This window comes from Lissotriton helveticus, chromosome 3_1 (genome assembly GCF_964261635.1).
Source record: "Lissotriton helveticus chromosome 3_1, aLisHel1.1, whole genome shotgun sequence".
Classification (NCBI taxonomy): Eukaryota; Metazoa; Chordata; class Amphibia; order Caudata; family Salamandridae; genus Lissotriton; species Lissotriton helveticus.
Genome location: NC_136061.1, coordinates 2085020671 through 2085045267, shown reverse-complemented (window position 1 = coordinate 2085045267; position 24597 = coordinate 2085020671). Strand labels below are relative to the sequence as shown.

Genomic DNA, 24597 nt, shown 5'->3' with positions numbered 1-24597 from the left:
CTTCCGAGTAAAGGTTTAGGGAATTTTTGCCAAAAATGTTCTTTTTATTGCGGACAGGACATTTCATAATAGTATTGAAGCAATTTTTCTGGGCAAATAAACAACTCAATTTGGCTTTATACTGAGCTTCTCTGAAATCTATATTCAAATTCCTCAATACTTGGTTTGGCCATATTCTTCCCCATTTCTTGTCTTCTATCTCACTTGCCAAACACTGCCCCTAGTGGCCTACATGATGATAATTGTTTGTGATTGTTTGTCCTATCATTGTCCATAAGTGTAGGAGATACTGCCTTTTGACGGTTCTACTACTTTCATAGTTTTCATGGGGGGTGAGATGCATCATCCAGTATCTTATTTACCAATAGGCCCACTTTACAGGCTTTTAAGGACTTAATGTTCCACCCACAAACATTTCAGATGGTCATATTACAGCCTTCCTTCTTTGAAGTTGATGGCACAGAAGAGAATACAGTGTTAAAATCTATCAGCGTGTAAAGGGAAGGGAAAATCATCTTCCTAGGGCTTTGTGATGCACTGTCCCATATCTTTATAGTTGTACCTAACGGAGCACCAAGGTGGACATTTGGTGAGCAGTCTTTCCTGGGCTTCCAGGGTTGATCCCACAGGTACCCTCTTACCAATGCATAGTAGATGGTCCATACATAGCCGTATTTCCTCTACCTTCCTTAGTTACCAATCCGTCGGTACCTGCAGCTGTGTGGCTTTATAATATAGAAAGGTTTGGGAGGGTTAGTCCACCTTTATCTCTAAGTGTATAGAGCATATATTAAACAACCATGGCTCCGATCCTAGCTATGTAAATTCGAGGAGAATCTGTTTGAGGTCACTAAAAAAAACCTCTTTCATTGAAGAGAGCTAGAAGATGCTCAATAAAATATTAATCTTTATTCTTTATACCACAATAAATAAAGAGGGGACCATTTCCTCATGTTCTCCTTCATGGCCTATAGAAACCTTGGGAAGTTAGCTGTATATTTGTTGGTTAGGTATAAAAGTAAAAAGTAAAGTCCACATTTGTAAAGCGCACAATCACCCGTAAGGGTCTCTAGGCGCTGGGGGGCCGTCGGGAAGATTAAGCGAGCTATTGCCCAGAGTCACATGGTGCTGGGCTGACCTGCCGCCGGAGCCGGGGATCGAACCGTGGTCCCCAGATTCCAGCGTCAGTCGCCCTGGCCGCGGCGCCACACCTCTTCAACCACAAATATTTAATATATGTTTCTGACCAGTGAAAGGGTGCCCATTCACTGAGTTTGGCTGTAAACTGTCTATGTGTTAGTTAAGAATTTCAGATTTGTTCAAATTAATCTTCTGTTGTGCTACAACTTCAAGTTACTGCAATTGTGTCATTACTCATAGAATTGAAGGATTAGTTAAATCTCTGTTAATAGGGGGATTTTTGGAGAATATGGTACAAAGTGAACCCTTTTCGTACTCCGTCATTGTCATGGAGAAGAACCTCTGGCCCATTTCAATTTTGAATAGCTCTTATTTAAGAAAGCTCCGGTCCAACTATTCAAAGGCATTTTCTGCATCCATGGTTACTGAGATCACCAGCATGGGGCGCCCTTTAGACCTTTTTATTAGGTGGACAGCCCTCCACATCATCTTGATATGTCAGGTAGCCCTGGATGAACCCTGATTGGTTAGTATGGATTAAGTCTGGCAAGAGGAGCTCAAGCCATATAGCCATAGTTTTTGTAAATAGCTAAGCATCTGTTTTCATCAGTGATTTAGGCTTGTATGATGGGGATTCTGTTGGATCTTTCTGGGGTTTAGGGATAAATATTATATTTGTGGCCCCCTACTTTTAGTAGTCCTTCTTTTCTATGCAAAACGTTAATTATTCAGACCTTCCTGAGAGTGAGTCTATTTGGAAGGATTTGGTATTAACCCCATACAAAGACACTCAACCACCATTCCTTTCCAATCTTCAGTGTTTTGATAGTGTCCATATAGGTGCCTCTAGATGTCTCTGCTGTTCAAGAGAAATGTAGACCATATGAATGTGTCCCTAAGGTAATCTTAATGCAGTGTGCATATAAGTGTAATTATGATGTAACTCCTTTGAATTCTCCTCCTCTGTTATTAGGTGGGTACCTTGAGAAGAAGGTATGTATGGTGCTCTTATATTTTTATTCAGTCTTTCAGTCTCCTCAAGAGGTAGGCCAGTAGGATTTCTACCTCATTGTTAATAAGGTGATTCTTTCAGATGGAGGAGGGTCTATTCTTACCTACTAGTGGTTATCACATTAATTTGCTCCTCTAGGTCATCATCTGCCTCAGATGAGATAGGTAAGGTTTGGATATATAGTCTTTGACTGATTATGTCAATCAGGCCTTTTTATCCCCTGCCTTCTCAGCTTTGTCACGTTGGCCATTGGGTCAATGCATTATTCTCTCAAACTGCATTAAAGTAAGAAATCCATCGGTCTCAGCTATGTAGTTGAGTTCAAAATATTCTTTTATCTGGGCTTTCAGCTCAGAGCAAGAGACTTAATCAAGTAGCTGGCCTGGATGAAATTTCCTTCCAACATATTGAGGTGTTCTGTTCAGCGTTGTGAGTTCCACGGTTAGTGTGGAATGGTCAAATATTGTAATCGGTAAACCAGAATAATTGCCAACTTCCCCACTCAGACCATTACTAGCCAAAATATAGTTTGTCCTACAGTAGTGTCTGTGGGAATGAAGGAGGGAGTTTAATCCTGAATATCCTCATTAAATTCCTTTCACAAATCATAAAGTTCCAATTCCTACAGGGTGCATTTAAAACTGTTTGAGGATGCTCTTGAGTACAGACTCACAGTCTTGGACTTTTTCCTGTTTCTGTCCAAAACAAGATTGAAATCCCAATCACCATGAGGTCTTCTTCTGCATAATCCATAAGGGTGAAAAAAAGATCTGCTTGAGCCCATCCTGCCCTACATTAGGGGCATAGACCATATTCAAGATCACCACCCTATACAGCAGACTGCCAACAACATAAAGGAACACAGCGTCTTTGTCGTTCTAGCTTTTATGCACCCATATGGATAGGGGCCCATTAATAAATATTGCCTCCTCATTATGTTTTGTACTAGAAGAGGAATAAAAATCCAAAGGGAAGCACTTGTGCCTCAGGCATCCTTGGTAACTGCTATTCTGATGTGTTTCTTGGAGAGTCAATGCTGAAATTAATCTCTACCATTGACCACCAGATTCTTACTTTTTGTTTAAGGGCATTAAGCCTCTTCACATTCAGAAAGACAGTGTTAATAATCCCTGTAAAAGCAAGACTCCAAGTGCTAACTAAGAGCTGAGAGGCAAGCCTAAGTTAATATCCCTGATATATCCAATGAGACGGTCAGCAACTGTCAATTTGACTGTGTCCCTAAGGATTAGAAACAATGTACTGAACCTCACATCTCTGTCTGCAACCTAAATCCCAATTAAATTGAATTAAAATTCAACCACTACACCTGTCCCATTATAGGGAGATCTAAACATTAGACTTCCTTACAAAAGTATGGTTTCATCTCGAACACTTTACGTTGGAAAGATAAAGAGTGGGAGGGTGGAAAGACCCAACATCGAACACTGAAAGATCAAAATCAAGGTGACTGTCCTCTACTCGCACATATGGCTTAAATCTCCGATCCAATTCTTGGAAGGGCATTTGTGACTATGAAAGTCTCCACTAACATTATTTGTGAGTTGAAGAAAGGCCTCATCTTCATGCCCTCTCTCAGGCAGAGTGAGGAAATATTAACAGTGGGAACTTTACCAAAGGAGTGCACACTTTCCAAGTAGTAGATGCACTTCTCTCATCCTTTAGCCCTGCTCCTTTATACCGGATGGTCAATGCGAGAACAAAGTGTGTCTATTTAAAGGTCCAGGTCCACATGTCTTCTCATTTTACAATCTGAGGGTTCCTCCAGCAGCTGCCCAGGCCTCCATTCTAATAGCCAATTCCTCCATTGCTCTGTTCCACGAGATGTAATGGCAGTCCTGATTTCTTTTTCTGCTGAGAGCCAGGATGCTTTCTTTGAAGCAGCAATTGAACTTTACAAACTAATTTTCATTCATTCATTCATTCATTGCATTGTATCAGCTGCTCCAGCTTGTCCATTCTCAATCAGGGGCACCACTCTCTGGGATGCACCACATGATCAGTGTGCACATGGAGGACAGTAAAGGCCTACTACATTTTGAAGTATTTTTGGCAGTATAAACCTAGCTCTTGTTTGTACAAATGAAACTTAAACTTTTCATTTCTTTTTAAATGCATCACATTTTCCTTTATCTGAACGCAATCACAGCCATGATCAGTAGGCCACCATCACTGTGATGGCTGCCATTCCTAGTGGGTGCAAATTGTGACCTGCCTGATTAATATTTATAATGTAGGCCTTTCACAGTCTCACAGAACCCGGATGAATGTCCTGAGTTGGGTGACTTTTCAGACACTCACAGCATCAATGCAAAAGCACAACCTACATGGAAGCAGTCGAGCAAGGGCATGAGTATCTCTGCCACAATGTCCTTCACCTTCTCATCTCGTCACCATCCTACAGCAAGTGCTGTGTCAGTTATGCAAACTTTCATCAAAGAAAGACAGTGACCACTGAAAATACTGTTGATTTAACTTAAGAGCTGTGCCGAAGTAGTCTAATAAGGTCTATTTTAGCCTTATACTCACCTGACTTGCTGATTGCTTATGAATTGTTTTTGTAATCTAAATTTTGAATGTAATTATTGCACTCTTTAAATAATTATGTATCATTTGTTTATCCATTTTACACATTTAGACTATTTTGACATTTTTTACAGGTTGGAAAAGTTGTTTGAATAACACTTATTGATTGGCATGTTTATTGTTCTGTGTAAGTAAATCCTCCACATCCTAAACAAATCACAAGGCTACATAGTACTATGTGCCTCAATCCATGCATTGAGACTATTCTGAGGCTCTAATCCCAATTGGTAGGGTAAACAGTGACGTAAAATAAGCCCTGCAGCCCCTACGTGTGGGGGGGACCAAGCTCCAGGGGGCTCCTCAACCAAAGTTGTAGGTGATGAGCTGAGGGGAGGGCATCTGTGCACTTGGCAGGGGTCTCCTTTAAGTTTTGTTACGCCACTGGAGGTAGAGGTAATTCCACATTGGCTGCAAATCTTCCATTTCACCAAACTCGTTATTACAAACGGAAGTGGTAATTTCCTAGGCAAACTTTGGCATGTGAAAAGTGTTCCAAATCATGCAGGTATATGGCAACTGGTACTGATTTCAGATGTCGGAATGGGGAATGACATATGGTAATTATGCATTTTATGAGATTCTAAGGTGCCCAAAGTATAATTACTCACAATTGTGCACCCAATAAATATGAACCAATGCAATTCTTTTTTGTACGCCAACCGTTATCAGGGCCATAATATTTGGGTTGAAGGTTGACTGGGGTTTGAGCCCTATTCAAGCAGCAACCACAATGCTAGTCAGTGTAAGAGTTAGACAAACCCTAAATTAACCTGTGCTCACCCTCTAGTAGCTTGGCAGAGAACAGACAGGCTTAACTTAACTTTAGAGTCAATCTGTAAGGTATTTGTGCAACACTTCAAACAGTGAAAACACCACACAACAAAATCCACAGCTGGGTAGAAAAATAGAACTTAATTTAATAAACAAAACAACAATAATCCAATATGCAGAATTTGAGATATGAATTTTTAAAGACTAGACAATAAAATAGGGCTTAATAGCAATAAGCGCTTTTTGGGACATAGTCAAAAGTTCAAGCTGACCGTGATGGAGCATGGGCTAGATACAGGAGAGCAAAAGCTCAATCACTAATGTTTGCATACAAATTGTTGAACAAAAAACTTTGCTGCCCCGATTATAGCCACCTCTTGAAAGTGATGGCAGCACAACCACTACCCACCTTATGATACGGCATGGAAACATGGTGTGGCAAGGACACCGATTTGCTGAACAAGCTTCAGACTAAGATTTACAAGGCTGTTTCTTGCCTCCCCAAATGCACATCACCAGCCCAGGTCCCTCTAGAATTTAGCCTCCTGAATCCGCAGTTTCAAAGTATGAACGCCTTTGTGAAGCTGTGCTGGAAGCTTTGCGCCTCTGAACCCGGCTCACTGAACAGCATATGTTGGGCTGAGATATTGGCGCACATGGACCGAAAACCTCCAATCTCATGGGGCGAGCACTTAAGTAAATCCGTGTAGGACCTACAAATATGAGAGCTTTGGGATAACGAGAACAACAGGGCAGTATTTAACATGTCCTGCAACAACTACGTAAAGAAGCAATCCCTTTTGGAAGATAAACTAATTCTGACCAAATGACGCCACGCATGGACAGTGATAAATTCATAAACATATCCAAGGCCTCAAGCCTACCTGTCTTCATACTTCTGTACAGAGATAAAAAGGAGTTTCATCGAATACCGACTAGGAATGCACGACTCGAAGGACCTCCTGCCAACATGGAAACAAAAAGCACAATCAACAAACTGGCGTCTGTGCTGCCGTTTTAATGAAACATTAACGCATTTGCTGTGTGTATGCCCAAGCGTCAGTGACCTAAGGAAGATTTTTTTTAAACCTATTTTTCACGTCCTAAAAATCTGAACTTGCAGACAGGCAGTGATCCGCTGGATGGAGGGTACAGCCAACATCCTGACTTGCCGTGGTGTAAAATTCATCACACAAGTAAACAAACTTCTTCAGGAAGTGGACACAAAAACCTGCCACTGGAACAGCTCCATTTCAAAAACACAGGAAGAAGGAACAAATGAAGAACATGAGTCCTAACAGACTCAAGTCATGAACCCGTAAATATAAGATTAACCAGTTTTAATTACACAAAAATGTATTTTAAAATCACTTCACACAGCACAGCCGTATTTGACAATAACCGCACCCCCGAAAAAGCCAAAGCGCATCTTAAGATAAACACACTTGCACTTTATAATAACATATCAATCCCAGATACGGTTTTTTAAAGTGCTCCTACTTCATGAACACATACTTATTTATTTTACTCGCAACCAGATGACCCAAATGAATTGCATAGTTGTTGCACATGTTTTAATACGTTGTAATCGTTTTAATTAACCAATACAAATAAAGTTTTGAACACTTTGATACAGGAACAAATGGGAGGACCGCTGAATAAAAGTACCTTAATCCTGGCAGAGTGGACATCGTAGATTTAGGGTGCAGCCGAAGTGATGTGCCAGTGCCCATCCACGCAGCAACAACAATGGGCTGGTCCTGATCCGCACAGCAGTGGTGATGCGTCCACTGCCTTGAGTGGTAAGCTGTGATGCAGAGGTTCAGAGTCGTCGTCGAGGCTGCCTTTGACGGTGATGCGAGGACCTTGTGCCGGGAAGAGTGGTGGTTCGGAAGGCAATTCACCAGATCCGATCCACGCTGCAGCGGTGAAAAGTTGGTGCCAAGCCATTCAGCAGAATTGATGTGCCAGTTCTGATACACACAACAGAGGCGATGCGTCGGATTTGAGCCATGCAGCAGAGGCAATGTGTTGGTTGGACAGCGGTTACTTCAGTTCCATTGAACAAGCATTTTAGGTCCACTTTCAAGGGTCCAGAACTGGAATGGCACTACTTGGAAAGGCACATTCACAGATGGCAGAGTCCAGGTACAGAAGTAGGGTGGTGGGAAGTCTTTTATGTCCCTGAGAATTCATGTCAGGAGGCCAGCCAGCTATCCTTTGGAGTCACTCTGGTTTCAACTGATGCGGGTCCAGTCCTTCTCACCCAGGCAGGGGGCTGCAAGCAGCACAACAAGGCAGGAGTCCAGCAAAGCAGCAGTCCAGCCTTGTTGTCCAGAGTGACAGCCTTCAGCAGCACAACAGTCCATCTTACCGGCAGAGTAAAGGCGACTTTATTGCTCACACACCTTCTGCACTCCAGCATGGGTATTTTGAGGCTGCTGCAGACAGCCCCCTCCCCAGAAACGGAGACAGAAAGGCGTTGTTGCGGTAACATGCTAAGATTAATGCTAAAATTAATGCTAAGATTAATGCTAAGAATAATGCCATTGTTGTTTTCTTTGTTTCATGCATCGCAGTTGCTAATCATTAGCACTGTATCTATAGAATAAAAATAAATACATTGTTCACGTGGGGTATGACAATTCACGCTGCAAAGAAGATAAACTAATGCTGCCTCTTTTCTGCGCAGGCTGTGGATAACCAGACTTCAGTACAGCTACCCCACAGCGTCAGGACCATCATGGACACCTGGGTGCTCCAGATGGGGTTCCCAGTTATCACCATCAACACTTCGACAGGAGAAATCACCCAACAACACTTTCTCCTGGATCCTGAATCAAACGTCACTCGTCCATCAGAATTTAAGTAAGTATTGTATGAACATGAAAAATGTTTCTTTAGTTATTGCGGACATTTTTATGCGGCCTTTCTGCGAATATTAAGGCAATTTAAATATTTTAAAAAATACATAAGATGCCACTTTTCGCCCTTATATAATTTCAAAAAGGGGGTGGTGATGGACAGAGTATCTGAGTTAATCAGAACACTCCTACCCAGTCAACAGATCAGGGCTTGATCCATCACCGTTTTTTAGCTCACTGCACCATCCCAGTTCAGAACCTGGCTATATGCAAATTAGTCTGTCCCTGGCCCAGTGCATCATGGGAACAGGGCAGACCAAACTACCAAGCCAATTCTTTACTGGAAAGGAAACAAGCTTCCGGGGACCGGTTTCTGGCATTACAGCCGTCTCCGGCCCGGCTTACCTGAATCCTGATGGTGCAGTGAGCAAGGGACTCATGTCTGAGCATACCCTTCCACACTCATGGTGGGCAAAATAATTTCAAAAAGGGGGTGGTGATGGACAGAGTATCTGAGTTAATCAGAACACTCCTACCAGTCAACAGATCAGGGCTTGATCCATCACCGTTTTTTAGCTCACTGCACCATCCCAGTTCAGAACCTGGCTATATGCAAATTAGTCTGTCCCTGGCCCAGTGCATCATGGGAACAGGGCAGACCAAATCACCAAGCCAATTCTTCCCTTGCTCATTGCACCATCAGGATTCAAGCAAGCCGGGCCGACGACGGCTGAAATGCCAGAAATCGGTCCCCGGAAGCTTGTTTCCTTCCCAGTATAAGAATTGGCTTGGTAGTTTGGTTTGCCCTGTTCCCATCATGCACTGGGACAGGAACAGACTAATTTGCATGTAGCCAGGTTCTGAGCTGGGATGGTGCAGTGAGCTAAAAAACAGTGATGGATCAAGCCCTGATCTTTGGACTGGGTAAGAGTGGTCTGCTTAATTCAGACACTCTGTTCATCACCACCCCCTTTTCTGAATCATTTTGTCCACCATAAGCGTGGAAGGGTACACTCAGATGTGAGTCCCTTGCTCATTGCACCATCAGGATTCAAGCAAGCCGGGCCGACGACGGCTGAAATGCCAGAAACCGGTCCCCGGAAGCTTGTTTCCTTCCCAGTATAAGAATTGGCTTGGTAGTTTGGTTTGCCCTGTTCCCATCATGCACTGGGACAGGAACAGACTAATTTGCATGTAGCCAGGTTCTGAGCTGGGATGGTGCAGTGAGCTAAAAAACGGTGATGGATCAAGCCCTGATCTTTGGACTGGGTAAGAGTTGTCTGCTTAATTCAGACACTCTGTTCATCACCACCCCCTTTTCTGAATCATTTTGTCCACCATAAGCGTGGAAGGGTATACTCAGATGTGAGTCCCTTGCTCATTACTCCATCAGGATTCAAGCAAGCCGAGCCGACGACGGCTGAAATGCCAGAAACCGGTCCCCGGAAGCTTGTTTCCTTCCCAGTATAAGAATTGGCTTGGTAGTTTGGTTTGCCCTGTTCCCATCATGCACTGGGACAGGAACAGACTAATTTGCATGTAGCCAGGTTCTGAGCTGGGATGGTGCAGTGAGCTAAAAAACGGTGATGGATCAAGCCCTGATCTTTGGACTGGGTAAGAGTGGTATGCTTAATTCAGACACTCTGTTCATCACCACCCCCTTTTCTGAATCATTTTGTCCACCATAAGCGTGGAAGGGTACACTCAGATGTGAGTCCCTTGCTCATTGCACCATCAGGATTCAAGCAAGCCGGACCGACGACGGCTGAAATGCCAGAAACCGGTCCCCGGAAGCTTGTTTCCTTCCCAGTATAAGAATTGGCTTGGTAGTTTGGTTTGCCCTGTTCCCATCATGCACTGGGACACGAACAGACTAATTTGCATGTAGCCAGGTTCTGAGCTGGGATGGTGCAGTGAGCTAAAAAACGGTGATGGATCGAGCCCTGGTCTTTGGACTGGGTAAGAGTGGTCTGCTTAATTCAGACACTCTGTTCATCACCACCCCCTTTTCTGAATCATTTTGTCCACCATAAGCGTGGAAGGGTATACTCAGATTCGAGTCCCTTGCTCATTACACCATCAGGATTCAAGCAAGCCGGGCCGACGACGGCTGAAATGCCAGAAACCGGTCCCCAGAAGCTAGTTTCCTTCCCAGTATAAGAATTGGCTTGGTAGTTTGGTTTGCCCTGTTCCCATCATGCACTGGGACAGGAACAGACTAATTTGCATGTAGCCAGGTTCTGAGCTGGGATGGTGCAGTGAGCTAAAAAACGGTGATGGATCAAGCCCTGATCTTTGGACTGGGTAAGAGTGGTCTGCCTAATTCAGACACTCTGTTCATCACCACCCCCTTTTCTGAATCATTTTGTCCACCATAAGCGTGGAAGGGTATACTCAGATGTGAGTCCCTTGCTCATTGCACCATCAGGATTCAAGCAAGCCGGGCCGACGACGGCTGAAATGCCAGAAACCGGTCCCCGGAAGCTTGTTTCCTTCCCAGTATAAGAATTGGCTTGGTAGTTTGGTTTGCCCTGTTCCCATCATTCACTGGGACAGGAACAGACTAATTTGCATGTAGCCAGGTTCTGAGCTGGGATGGTGCAGTGAGCTAAAAAACGGTGATGGATCAAGCCCTGATCTTTGGACTGGGTAAGAGTGGTCTGCTAAATTCAGACACTCTGTTCATCACCACCCCCTTTTCTGAATCATTTTGTCCACCATAAGCGTGGAAGGGTATACTCAGATGTGAGTCCCTTGCTCATTGCACCATCAGAATTCAAGCAAGCCGGGCCGACGACGGCTGAAATGCCAGAAACCGGTCCCCGGAAGCTTGTTTCCTTCCCAGTATAAGAATTGGCTTGGTAGTTTGGTTTGCCCTGTTCCCATCATGCACTGGGACAGGAACAGACTAATTTGCATGTAGCCAGGTTCTGAGCTGGGATGGTGCAGTGAGCTAAAAAACGGTGATGGATCAAGCCCTGATCTTTGGACTGTGTAAGAGTGGTCTGCTTAATTCAGACACTCTGTTCATCACCACCCACTTTTCTGAATCAACTTTTCGCCCTTGCCATTTCTAAATGTGTTTTCATGCGTGCAAAGGGCATTGCATATTGATGCTTTCTGTCAAATGTAGCACAACCAACAAGAGAGCGTTCTTTCTATCTCAATAGGAATTTCCGGGACATCCACGGGCAGCGACAGAAGGCCCTGAGTTAAAAACAAAGGGACATTACCAACGATTAGCGATATTTATCGCTAACGATGCTTAGCAACAAATTTTTTAACGCTAAGTATCGCCGGAAATTATCGCAGAGATAACTTGCTATTAGCAAGGTTTATCTCAGAAGTGATAAAAATCCTCGCGCTAACTGCCAAATCAGAGATTATCGCTGGAAAACCAACGATAATCTCTCGAAGTTTGGCGTTAGCTTGATGATAGGGGCTCACAAACTTAGCCATGATATCCACCTTCCATAGGATATCATGGCTAAGTCAGGAAAATACTAGGTGTAAAAAAAGCAATGCTAACCGCGGTTAGCACTAGTTTTTTTATCACTAACAGGGTTAGCAAAATCCTTGATAATAGGAGAAATGTCGCTTAACAATATTTCTCCTATTATTTTTCTCTGGAACGCCCCCTTTGCATCTCATTAGAGATGCAAGGTGAAGCGTAGAGAAAAAGGGTGCTAACATGCGAATTTGCGTGTTAGCACCCTGTTGCTGATAGGGAGATAATTTTATCTCCGCTTTCTTGGCTTTTAAAGCCAAAAAAGCGGAGAAAAATCCCTTGATAATATGCCCCCTGGGGCGGACGACAAATATGACGTAATCACGCATTATAGAGGAGCGATTTAAATGTAAATCTACTTAATAAAATAGGAAGCATACATCAAATGCAGTCTAGAACCGACTTTGTAGAGAAAAAAGACACAGTTGCATGAAATATATAATGCATGTAAGAAGGCTGTGTTGCGTTTAGTGCACCATCAGCTTTGTAAAAAATTATTTTGGAAATCGTCAAAGTGTTCAGGTATTTTTTAGCTTTTAAGGTAGAGATAGGCAAAAATTAGATATCCGCTACAAAATATCAGATGCTCCATTCATCCACCTTAGCGCCCCTCGCGGTTTGCTTTCTTGCCTCATATAGAAATTGAGGAACACAGCTAGGGGCTTATTTACAAGCCCATTGCGCTGCCAGTGCGTCACTTTTAATATGGGAAAAAGGGAGGTATCCGCAGTGCAAGGGGCTTGTAAATAAGCCCCATAGTTTCCGACAGAGATGCATTAGCTGGGTAGGCTAACGTTAAGCCCTTGCCAGCAGCTCATTGACCTTGGGTCCAATAACAGGCCTCCTTAGAAAATGGGACTGAGAACAGAAAATAGGACTGGGCACCAAAATAAAAGTTCCCCCACCTTAGCGAATCAGATAGATAAAAAGTTGCCCACATTGGACGTTTTTGAACTTGTAAAGACACGTTCTCTAGATGTTTTGGGGGACTGCATGCATACGTGCTTGCTACAGGCAATTCTTGTGGACGCATCAGGGAAAATAACAGTAAAACCTGGCTCACCAGACCCTAAAACAGCCCCAAAAACGGTCCACACACTGCCTATCAAGCCAGCCCCTCTTGCACTGCCCCGCTGCCCTATAGGCCACTCCGACCCTAATAGGAAAGGGCTTCTGATAGGCAAGGAAGAGAACTCACAGATATTAGTTGTTTTAGAAAGAAACACCTGTTTTTTAAAGTGTGTTTCGGAAAAACAAAAATTGCATCATTAGGCAAGGCGGACTCAGGAGATAGAGTTGGGACCTTTTCCACCCCAGTGGCTTGGCAGCCAATCTACCAATGGCTACAGAGTGGGACAATGCAATCTCCCCCCCACCCCCCGGAGATTGTGAATATGGGACCCTGAGTCTCCCATACATTACAGATATTCAATGGCCTTGTGTTAAATTGGTGCCCATTGAAGGAACCCCTGAAAAGTCGATGTCCCTTTTGTGCTGCAGGGGCCTGTAGAACATTTTCCCTATTGGTCAGAGTGGCACAAGGAGTCAGACTCATCCACAGCTTAGTGCCAGGCATAAAGGTTGCACCCTCTTCCGAACACTCCTAGACCTGTGGGAGACAGAAAAAGAACTGCATCTGCTGTTGAGGCCTATGAGGAGAACCCTTAGGGCTAGACCTGCTCCTATTCGTACCCATGACGGAGAAGCAGACTTCAAGGGAAAGTAGGGTGTCCACCTCTTAAGCTACAGGCATACAAAATATGTTAGTAGCCCACTCTCCTGAAAGAACCCACTTTCACATGGTTCTGCCCTGAACCCTGCTGGTGGCTTCTATTAGAGAGAGTTCTAACATCCAATTGCTCTTCCTGAGGTCTCCTAACTCTTGGTTGGTGACAGAGGGTACCCCTCTTGCTTAACATTAAATCAGAAATGTAGAAACTCTCTCAAGGTGTTGTTCCTGGAGAACAGACAGAAAACTTGGACAAATCTTCACAGCCGATCCACCGAGGGTGTATCACAGGTGGGCCTGGCTTCACCTCAGATCCCACTACATTATGCTCCACAGCAGTAAATTCGGCTTAATGGGCTGACACCGACCGGCATCTGCTACAGCATGCAGCCTTCCCCTGTTGAGATAATCTGACTTCCAGATAAGAGTCTAAGTCAAAAGGTTGGAATCTTCACCGGGCCCAGTGCTGAGCAGCATTTAATTGATGTTAATTGCTTACTGGACACCCACTTTGGATGTTTCTATGGGTAGGTGGAACTCATGGAGTTTTACTCCATGGAATTCTGTGTGGTTACATAAAACCTGAGCGAGATTCCGCGGAGTTCCGTGAGCGGATGAATTTCGCCATGTTGCGCTGCTAGGGCTAAATTTTAGCACCATTAGCTTGTTCCGTGCAGTAAAATCAGCACGAACGGCACCACAGAACGTGCCAGAGGGAGCTCCTTCTTTCTGCCGCTCAAGTAGATTTTCTACATGAGGAACAGCATCTTTCTCAACGCGAGCGATCTGCCATGAACGCCCGCATTGAGAAATCATGCAGGGACTCATCCTAGCACTGAATTGTTTTTGCCCACGCTCGCCAAGTTAACGTTGGTGAGCCGCACATGAAAAAAACTCTGCAAGCAGCAAATTTGCACAGTTTTTCCAGCACTCCGAGCTCCAGGCAGAGCCCAGAGTGGGCAAAACATCGCAAACTCTGTCGGCGGAGTGGAGTTTACCACTTCCCTTAGACTTTTCCTGCTCAGAATTTGGCCCACCTTGTCACCAGCTTCACCGATACCTCGTCCTTCGTCAACATGTCATAGTCGAGCGCAGCTTCAAAAACAGACAGAAGGCTTGCCTCTCTGAGGATTCTACCACCTTGAAATTTTTTTAAGTCCGAAGGTAACTCTTTGACAAGGACTAACCCGATCCTCCTATGCAAGCTTTGTTCCATCACTGTCAGCCTTCAACATTAGTCTTGTAATGGTCTAGTGCAACTAGTCACCTGTGTTTGGCTCTTGGCATTTTTTGGCTCTATTTTTATTTGAAAATTTTATAGTAATATCTCCAGTTCCTCTTATTTGATTGCTGTAGTTTTGGTGCCATTTTGCTCATTAAAATGTTATATTTTTTATAAATTGAATGGAATTTTTATTTTGTAGGGGTATTTGACATTTTTACTGTTTTGGTAATTCTAAATTCTTTACACATTTCCTTAGATTAAGCCTGTCTGCTCTGTGCCACAGTTACTAGTGGCTGAACTGAGGTTTAAATGACTAAAACCTTTACTTGACCAAACAAGAATAGTCAAGCAAGTCAAGTTTATTTGGGCCTCATTCCTTAAAATATTTCAGTCATCAAATTAAAAGTAGTTAAAACACTTTGGGGCTTATTTATGAGCACCTTCCGCCGTAGGTGCGCATGTAACGTGGCGCACTGACGGCGCAAAATGCTACGTAAAAATTACAAGCACATGTAAAGCCACCCTGCATGGCATTACGTGTGTTCATATATATGGTTCCTTTTCATGCATTACATTGTGTGTTAGGGGTGTGATATGGGTGTTGCTGTTCCTACACAACACCCATGTCCACTGATGCATTTCCAGATTTACAAGCAATTGTAAACCTAGAAATGCCTCAGGATGCTACGCCACCCCCAGGGGTGGCCTAGCGAGGCTCAACAAGGAGAAATGTTTTCATTTCTCCTCATTGTTTCCTCTTTCAATGCATGCTGCAATTAGGGCCAACGCTAGGCATGGGCAGTGTGGGCGGCTGCCCAGGGCCCCATAGTCAGCCCTCCACCGTGGGGCCCCACACCAGTGCGACAGTCAGACCACGGCACAACCACTGGCCTCACTGTTTTTGGTGTAGCAAGGGGAACCCAAGGAAAGGCGGCCCCCCTTCCCCATTCACAGTTTCAAACTCAGGTTTGTCCCGCAATTGGGTCTCCACCCCCCACCCACACTGAGGCTCAGCGGGATAGCTATTGCCCTGCTGTTGTTGTCTCCCTGGCAGTATGGAGATAAGCAACCCTCTCACCCTCAGCCTTGATGAGCTGTTGAGAGGTGCTTGAAAGTGGCTGAGAGTGAGGGGCTGGGTCAACTCTATGCACATTAGAAGGGCCTCACTCTGTCCCTTTCTGCCCAGGGCCCCAAAAATCCTAGATTCGGCCTTGGCTGCATTCTACAGCATGCATTAGGAGAGGAAATCACATCAAGTGATTGTTTTTGTGCAGGAAAGTGCTAGTTCCTGCACAAAAATAATCTCCCCTCAACGCAGGCATCCTTGCACCATGGTGCAAGGGCGCCTGCGCCAGCGTATGACAGCATTTGTGCGCCAGCGCGGGGAAAGGCATAAAGATGTGACATGTTGCTTTAAATATGTTGCATCCTTGTGCCTTGAAACTGAAGCAGCGTGGTGCCCTGCAATTGAGCTGTATTTGATGACAGATAATAATCCACCTCATAGGTTTTTATTGACGAGGTTTAGGTTTAATATGATCTTTTGGTTCCTGGCTGTCCCAAAAGGATTTTATAAAATTGAAGACCTGGCCCCTTGCCCCTATGATAACTTTTCTGTACAGGATTCCATGCACTTTATATTTTTTGTGGTTTATATTTGCCATTCAGGAAGTGTTTTATTTTGCCTCTGTTTCAACAAGCTAAACCAGTGAGGATATACTTGCTAATATTCTTGTCCCCCCCATGGTTACTTTTGGCATTGCAAGTTTTTTGGTCGAGCACTTAGAGTCAGGAAAAAACTTTTTAGAGCCCAGGTGTGACTGTTTATGTGATAGTCAGACAGGTTGGTTTTATTAAAGTAGGAGTGCAGTACCTATTTTTTAGTTCTGCCTAGGTAATGTTTGTTTAATGACTGTGAACGAGTTCTCACAAGGATTTGTATTAATGGCTTGTAATATGGCACTTTTTCTTAATAAGTATTATTTAATGATATGGGAGTTTTTATGAATGTATTTGTTTAATTGGTATTTTTTATTTTATTATTTTTAATATGTTTTGTATTTTGGTCTTTATATGGTGATAAAATTACCGGATAAAGTATTGCTGACTAATTGAGTAATACATTTTCTAAATATAGGAATGTTGTTTCCTCCTTTCAAGATAATCTTATCTGGATAATACAAGAATTATATATGTATATGCCATCTATCTCATATTGTTTTCCTTTACATATTTTCTGCTAGCGCTCGAAGATCACTTTTGCTCATTCTTAATCATTGGCACAGGTTATATGTTATATATATATATATATATATATATATATATATATATATATATATATATATATATATATATATATATATATATATATATATATATATATATAATGTATTACATATACCTTACATATACCAGTGATACTGATGAAGCAAAGCTTCGCATATTTTGCGGCTTGCCGAAATCAAGAACCTCATTTATGTGTAATAAGGTAACCCGTGTGTGTTTTACTAACGTTTATATTTAGCTTAAGTAAAATTCCCGAAGCTTGCCTATGTGTATTTCTAATGAATTAATCCATGTCCTTTTAAAAATGGCCGTCGCTTGTATTTTAGTTACTGCGCATGCGTCAGCCACACTCACGTGTCCTGACGCGTCTGCAGAAGTGGAGGGAAAGTTATGCGCATGCGTAATTCATAGCTGTGCTTATCATGTGGTACTGCTCGTGCCACTGCTCTTGTGTCTCGTCTAAATGTAGCTAACATTTAAATGCATAAGTTTATTTCTTGATGATGAGTTAAAAGTACAAACCCTGTGATGTGTTTTCATAATGACATTATTATGTATTAATTTGTTTTCGCTTACTTTTCATGTACCGCGGGAAATGGGGGTCTGAGTGAGAGGAGAGCCATATTGGAGGTCCCTTCTGCGCCTGTGCGACATTCGGCAGCACGAGGGACCTTGGCTGATGGAACATAGCCAGCTGGCAGTGATGGGCGAGATGCTCCTGAGAAAGTCACCTCTGCCCTGCGAGAACAGCGAATGTGGCTCCTTATATGATACATTGTAATGTTGCGCTACTGTTAGCTCATGGGAACCCCAAACCCGTTAGGCGGTACCCAAATATGTTAATGAAGGCTTCAAATCGTGTATTGTGATTGGTGTGTTACCCAAACCCTACCTTAGGACCAATTGAAATTGAGGGATTCTGACACTTTGCAACATTGGGGGGTGGTACACTGTCCCCAAACTGTATATCTACCCTGGGTTCACCTAGTGAACCGTCCGACTTGTCTGGTTTAGCTGACCTGTCACTGACCCAACGCACTCAATAGGTGACTGAAGATACAGAGCGCTGCGGAGCACTCTGTCCGAATTTGACCATAGACTAAGGTTTTACTGAACCTTAAAGTGCTGGCAAGGCACTTAGCTGGGAGTTCGCTGACCCAATCGGGGTCTTGATCGATAGCTGCAGAGCGGGTGGAGCGCAGGCGTTGCTTCCGAACTGTGGGTTCCGGTCCTGTCCTGAAGAGGGTCCTGTCCTGAGGGTTTGCTGTCCTGTCCTGAGGGTCCTGTCCTGATTCCTATTCCGAGGGTATCCTGTCCTGTCCTGGGTGTCCATTCTGCACCTGCTGTCCTTTGAGGGGTATCCTTCCTTGAGGGTTTCCTGTCCTTAACTGACCCGTGGCCAGGGTTTGGTTTCCACACCTTTTCTAGGTAAATATTACTCTGAACCTCTTGAAAATTCTTGCACCTTCTGAATTTCTAACTTTTGCTTTAATAAAGTTAAACCTTGCATATGTTATATTTCCATGCCTTTCCGCAACTATTGAACAGTCATTTATAATTTTGCAAAGTTATTCTTATGTCTTCTCAATTGTTAGAAATTATATTTTGCATAGCAGTGTGTCATTTTCTGATATGGTCTAGAACTTCGTTGCCTAGATTGTTCAAAGGCCCCTTCACCTTAAGTGAAGCGTGTTATTCATTATAAGGTCTTCTATAGTCACACACCCACTTAGTCTATCCCTGTCTAGATAATACTGACTTTACATAGTATTTTCTTGTTACAATTTATTAGTACTTTGATGATTACTCTGTCATTATTTCTTTCTGCCTATGTGATTTACGTTATCTTGGTTATTGATTGCCTTATTTTACTGTACCTCATGCAAGAAAACATTGAATTTAGATAAACATTTTAAAACTTCCAGTTGTCCGTGGTCATTTAAACAGTATTTGAATGTTATTGGTTGGGTTTGTATTTTGCTGCCTTTCCTTTTACAGCTAGCTCCCTGATTCATTGTGGTCATTAGGCACCCGCGTCGGTGGATGGTAAGTCGGGTGCACTGAAAATTGGTAGCAGGGAACACACACTCCAACTTGATAGAGCTCGTGAAGTCACCTGATTGATGTATATGGTGATTTGAAAAGTATATGGGCCCTGAAGCCGGAAACGGCGAAAACTATTGGTCGGGTGGCCTCGCGCGCTCTATCAGTTTTCTGGTAGATCAGAGGATGGTTAGGGACTAGCTAAAGGTTAGGCAGGTTTAGTTGGACTAGTTAAGTCGGAAGCTGCTATTGTATTAATGCTGCTAAAAGAGCGGCTGTTCTGAGGGAACTGATCACTCTCTTGTGAATACGCTGCTGAAATTTATGAATTACTGTATTACCATTATTCTTGTTCTTATATTGTTATATGTACTAATCCATGCAATTGTCAACCGTCTTGTTTCTTGTTGTCCGAACTCCCCGGGGAATTGAAAGGGCAAGTGGTGAATAGAATCCATTGTCCTGAGGTCACAGGTTCGAGGAAAGTTAGGTGCAGGTTAGGATAACCGGGAAGCACTAACTAGGGTTTTCTGAATACATGTGTGAATAAATGACAGTAACGGGGTTCATTGGCAAAATTCCCATAGTGGCGTAACCTAGTAAGGGTCACATCGGAAGAGTAGCAGGTTCCTCGGAGCTAGCGTGAAAGCAGAGGGGTCCGCTGAGAAACCTTAAACTCGGAACATATCCCGGAAAGAAGTGGATGAGTTTAGGGGAATAACAGGTTCATCGATGCTAGAGTGAAGGGTAGGCGGAAGAGATCTGCCCGCAGCGAGTGAAAAGTAAATGGAAGTAGTTTACTTGCAGTAAAAGAAATCTTTCTCTGTCTAGACACTTGAGCACTGTGGCGAATGTGTATTTGTTGTAAAATAACCAAGCACTGAGCACTTTAAAAGAAAGAAAGTTTCCGTTACCTTGTGAAGGGAGGGAGTCAGTCGCGAAGCGCCTCTGACGTCACTCTGTGCCGCGCTGGGATTGGTGGACACAGCGGGCGGGTAGCGGAGCTGAAATTGTAAAGGAGGGGTGAGCGCCAGAGCGTGGGAACTGTCTCACGAAGGGGCCGCGCACCCATTGGCGGAGCTTATTTTGTGTCGCGCACCCATTGGTTGCACGAATTTTCTGAAGCGTATTCTGATTGGAGGTAGTTTGTAAACAAAGTTAGCGCAGAAGTCGTATGTGGCACTCACGGACTACAGAGACGCGACCTGATCCAAGGCATCTAGGGTTTGAAAGGGATCAGTGGAAGGCTAACAGATACGATATTATGTACGGAGCCAAGAGAAAAATGTCCCTTGTAAGTAAGGTGAAAAATTATTTTAAAACGGACAAACCGATTAAATCTAGGGAAGGTGTTCTTGTCCCAGCACCTAATACTCCTGCCTCATTCATGATGTTTGACCGAGGGTACAATACCTGTGTGTGGTTGGAGAATTGGGTGAAGTACACAAAAGATGACGGAGTATTGGCTTTTCCGTTAGATGGTACTTTCAATGGTAGGATCTTATTTAATTTAAGAACCCGAATGAATGAACTGCATCCCAGACCGAGACTAACGCAGTATGAGGCATTAGAGGAATGGGAGATTGAGGCTTTTGAAAGAGAAAGACCCCGAATGGACAAGGGTTTGACCAAGTGGTATCCCAGGCAGAAACAGGAATCCAGGGATAAAAGGATGAAACAGTGGAGGCAGAGCATGATTGTTGAGGGTCTGTTTCCCATGATGCCGGCATGTCATAACATTGGAGCGGGTGAGAAAAGTACTGAAAAATGTAAGCATTGGGGGGCCCTGGGGGATTCAGATGATGAACTAATAGATGACATCTGTACCAGAAGTCCGCCACCTTACAATGAGGGAACCCGACCTTCCAGTGTAGGAGATGTTCCCCGACGCCACTTCCTAAAGGAAGAAGACAGGTCCCTGGGACTGGGAGGGGGTGGTCAAGTATTGCCCTATCCTGAAAAACCCGAACTGACGGAAACAAGGGACATATATCCCAAAGTGCCCGCAAGTCAGGAAGAAAAATATTCATGTACGAAAACCTTTTTTCCCAGACCCTTGTATGAAAGCGAAGAGAAACCCTCGAATTCGGGACTGCCTTTTGTTCAACCTCCATATAGGGAAGAGCGCAGGTCCTTTAATACTGGAACTTTATTCCCGAAACCAAATTATGGGGGAGGACCAAGTGAAACGCATCCTACTGCCCCGAGTTTTACTCCTCCATTGACCCCACAGATATTACATGACACAACTCTAAGAAGGGTACTAGTGGAAAAGGAGCAAGAGGCTCTAGCTAGACAAAGAACAGAAATAATTCAGAAAATTTCTCAGATAAATACCAGTCCTGAGGCATTGACTATTCCAGTAACTATTGGACCGGTGGTCCCGTTATACGGAAATGGTCAGGGAAATCCGATTACTCCAGTCATGACCCCAGTCATAGCAACCCCGAGACAGGAACCAATCATCATAGATGATCAGTCCAGTGAGTGTGAGTCTGAAGTTGCATTCTTAGAATTGCCAAACAAACAGACTGGAAAGGGAATACAGCAGAGGTATAACCCTTTTAATACAAAAGAAATTAAATTAGAGACAGCAACAGGTACTAGGAATGTCTCTCTGGTAACTCCGGATGAAATTGAGAGTTGGAGTCGTGAATTAGAAAAGCAGACTCCGCAAACAAAGCCTTTAGATCTCTACAAGCTGAGGGTCGAAATAGAAGAATTAATGGCAGGAAATGTGGGGTTGGATCGATTGAATACCTACTCTGAGGAAGAATTGTCGTTCATATGTAAAAGCTTTACAAGGAACACCAGAGTGCTCCATGAAAAACTGACCGAAACAGCAGTTAGTATGGGGGTAGATATCTCAAAATCCAAGCCCTTACAGAAACCGTACAGAGCAGACTTCTCAGACAAAGATATAGAACACCTGAATGTGGCAGGGAAGAAGTTGCAGATTAAAGAATTAATGGGGGTACTGCAGAAATGGGGAGATGTGGAAAAATGGAGAAGCAGGTGGGCGAAAAAGAGGGAAGAGGTTCGCTCCCGACAAGTGACTCCCGAGTTTGCTTTAAGAGAGGTAGAAAAACCTGAGCAGTTATGCCCCATGCGCGAAGTTCCAGGAGGGAAATATGTGCATGTCCCCTGGTCTAGGCAGGATATTGTGTCCTTCACGAACGATTTTCCAAAATTACGAGAGAAACCAGTTGACTGGTACCGGCAAGTGGAGAGGTTCGTGAAGGTACAGAAATGTCTGTGGAAAGACCTGGATGGGTTTTTCGACATTGTGGTTCCAGTAGATTTATGGACCCAGTGTAAAATAGCCATAGATTGGCCCAGTGAAGAGTACCCCAGAAACAAGGAAACTGGAGAGCCATCAAAGGATGTCATGCGAAAATATGAGCAGGTAATTCAGCATTTGAAAGAAAAGGTGCCCGCTAAGGAAACTGATTGGACAAAAATAGATAGAACAACACAGGAAAGGGACGAGACAGTGCACTCCTTCTATGAGAGGTTATTGCAGGTATTTAAAACATACAGTGGTATTGACAACATCGACCTGAAGGATATGACGCACTTTATTTACAGGTTTGTAAATGGTTTAAGACCTGAAATTTGTCAGTGGATAAAAGACAATAAAATCTGTTGGCATACTAAGAAAATGGATGAGGTCCTGCGGTACGCTAAGTACTGCGAGGACGAGATGGCAGAAAAGAAAAAGGCCCTTAAGGAGAAGGTTATGTGGGCTCAGGTGAAGCTCGCAGAACAACAGGAAAAACAATTGAGTAACATGGTTAAAAATGCTGAGAACAAAAGTCCTGGGGGAGGGGGTGGAGGAAAGCCCCGGCCCAAATTTAGCAGGGAAGAGGCTATGAAAAAATTTCCCTGCCATCAGTGCGGCGAAATTGGACACTGGCGAAACGAGTGTCCCCAATTAGTCGATGTTAATGGGAAAACTCCTGATTTAATTCCACAGACGCAGAAAGAAAGACCAAGAAAGACTCAACCCCAGGTAAAAACAGTTCAGGTGCCTCGAGCACCCAAACAGGTATACAGGGGAAGACAGGCAGAAAATGAAGAGATAGAGGTTTGGGAAAGCGGGGAGAACAGAAATACAGCAACTTCGCAGTATCTGCTGAATGATACCTTCCTTTGTAATGATCAGGACTGACGGGGCCTGAGAGGGGAGGACGAGGAGTGCGTACTTGGCGCTTCCTTGCCGGTAGACCAGTCTGGACCATATATTGAAGGAAAGGTTGACGGAAATGATGTCACCTTCCTGTTGGACACTGGCGCTACCCGTTCTACTGTAAGAACAGTGGACGTTCCAAACCTACCCCTCTCGGGAGAAAATATCCAAGTAGTAGGTGTATCTAATCAATTGATTAGTACTCCTGTTACCGAACCAATGGAGATTTCAATTGGAAATTTTAAACAGATGCATAGATTTGTCGTCTGTGACACCAGTCCAGTGAATCTACTGGGTCGTGATTTGCTGTGCAAAATGAACTGTACCATCTTTTGCACACCAAAGGGTGTTGAAATACAGACCCCAGATGAAGACGGCATTTATAAATTATTGTTGCTTAGACCTGACTCAGAAATTAAAAGATTGACCCTGCAGGACTTACCCCAAGAACTACAGGAAGCCGTAAAGCCAGAGGTGTGGGATTTCACTGGAAAGGATGTGGGGTTGATGAAAGATGTGGACCCCATACAAATAGCCATCAAGGACAATGCAGTATATCCTAACACTAGGCCCTACCGAATGAATGCTGAAGTGAAAGCAGGTGTCACTCTGGAAATACAAAAATTATTGGAAGGAAACATCATACAGGAAGTGATGAGCAGCCCATGCAACTCACCGATTATGGGCATCAAAAAGCCTAGTGGCAAGTATAGGGTAGTGCAGGACCTGAGAAAGGTTAACAAAATTGTAGTTCCTTGCTGCCCTATTGTCCCAAACCCTGCAGTGATATTATACCAGATTCCTTGGGATGCTGAATGGTTCACTGTGATTGATTTGTGTCATGCATTCTTTTCGATACCCCTGCACCCCGACAGCAAATTTCTTTTCTCATTTGCTTTCGAGGGTCACGTGTATTGTTGGAACAGGGTCCCTCAAGGGTATACAGAGAGTCCCTCTATCTTTAATCAGATCTTGAAAAAATGTCTAGAGACTTTGACCTTGCCTGGGAACTCTGTGTTAGTGCAGTACATAGACGACCTTCTACTGGCGTCTAAAAGTCACCGGGACTGTGTAGTTGACACCATTGCCCTCCTAAACCACCTGTGTGAGAAAGGGCATAAAGTGGCCCCTGACAAACTACAGTTCTGTGCAAAATCAGTGAAATATCTAGGACACCAGATAGAAAAAGGTGTCAGAAAAGTCACTTCAGAAAGAGTGAGAATAAT

The 24597-nt window shown here is 43.8% G+C and overlaps 1 protein-coding gene across 1 annotated transcript in view; it reads left to right on the top strand.

The window, feature by feature from the left end:
* The window catches only part of LOC144824117 (aminopeptidase N-like), a 532705-nt gene that overhangs the window by 244109 nt on the left and 263999 nt on the right, over window positions 1-24597 (top strand). The window contains exon 10 of the mRNA XM_078683229.1: window positions 8220-8395. Within this exon, the coding sequence (XP_078539355.1) occupies window positions 8220-8395 (176 nt within the window). The remainder of the gene's footprint in view (window positions 1-8219; window positions 8396-24597) is intronic.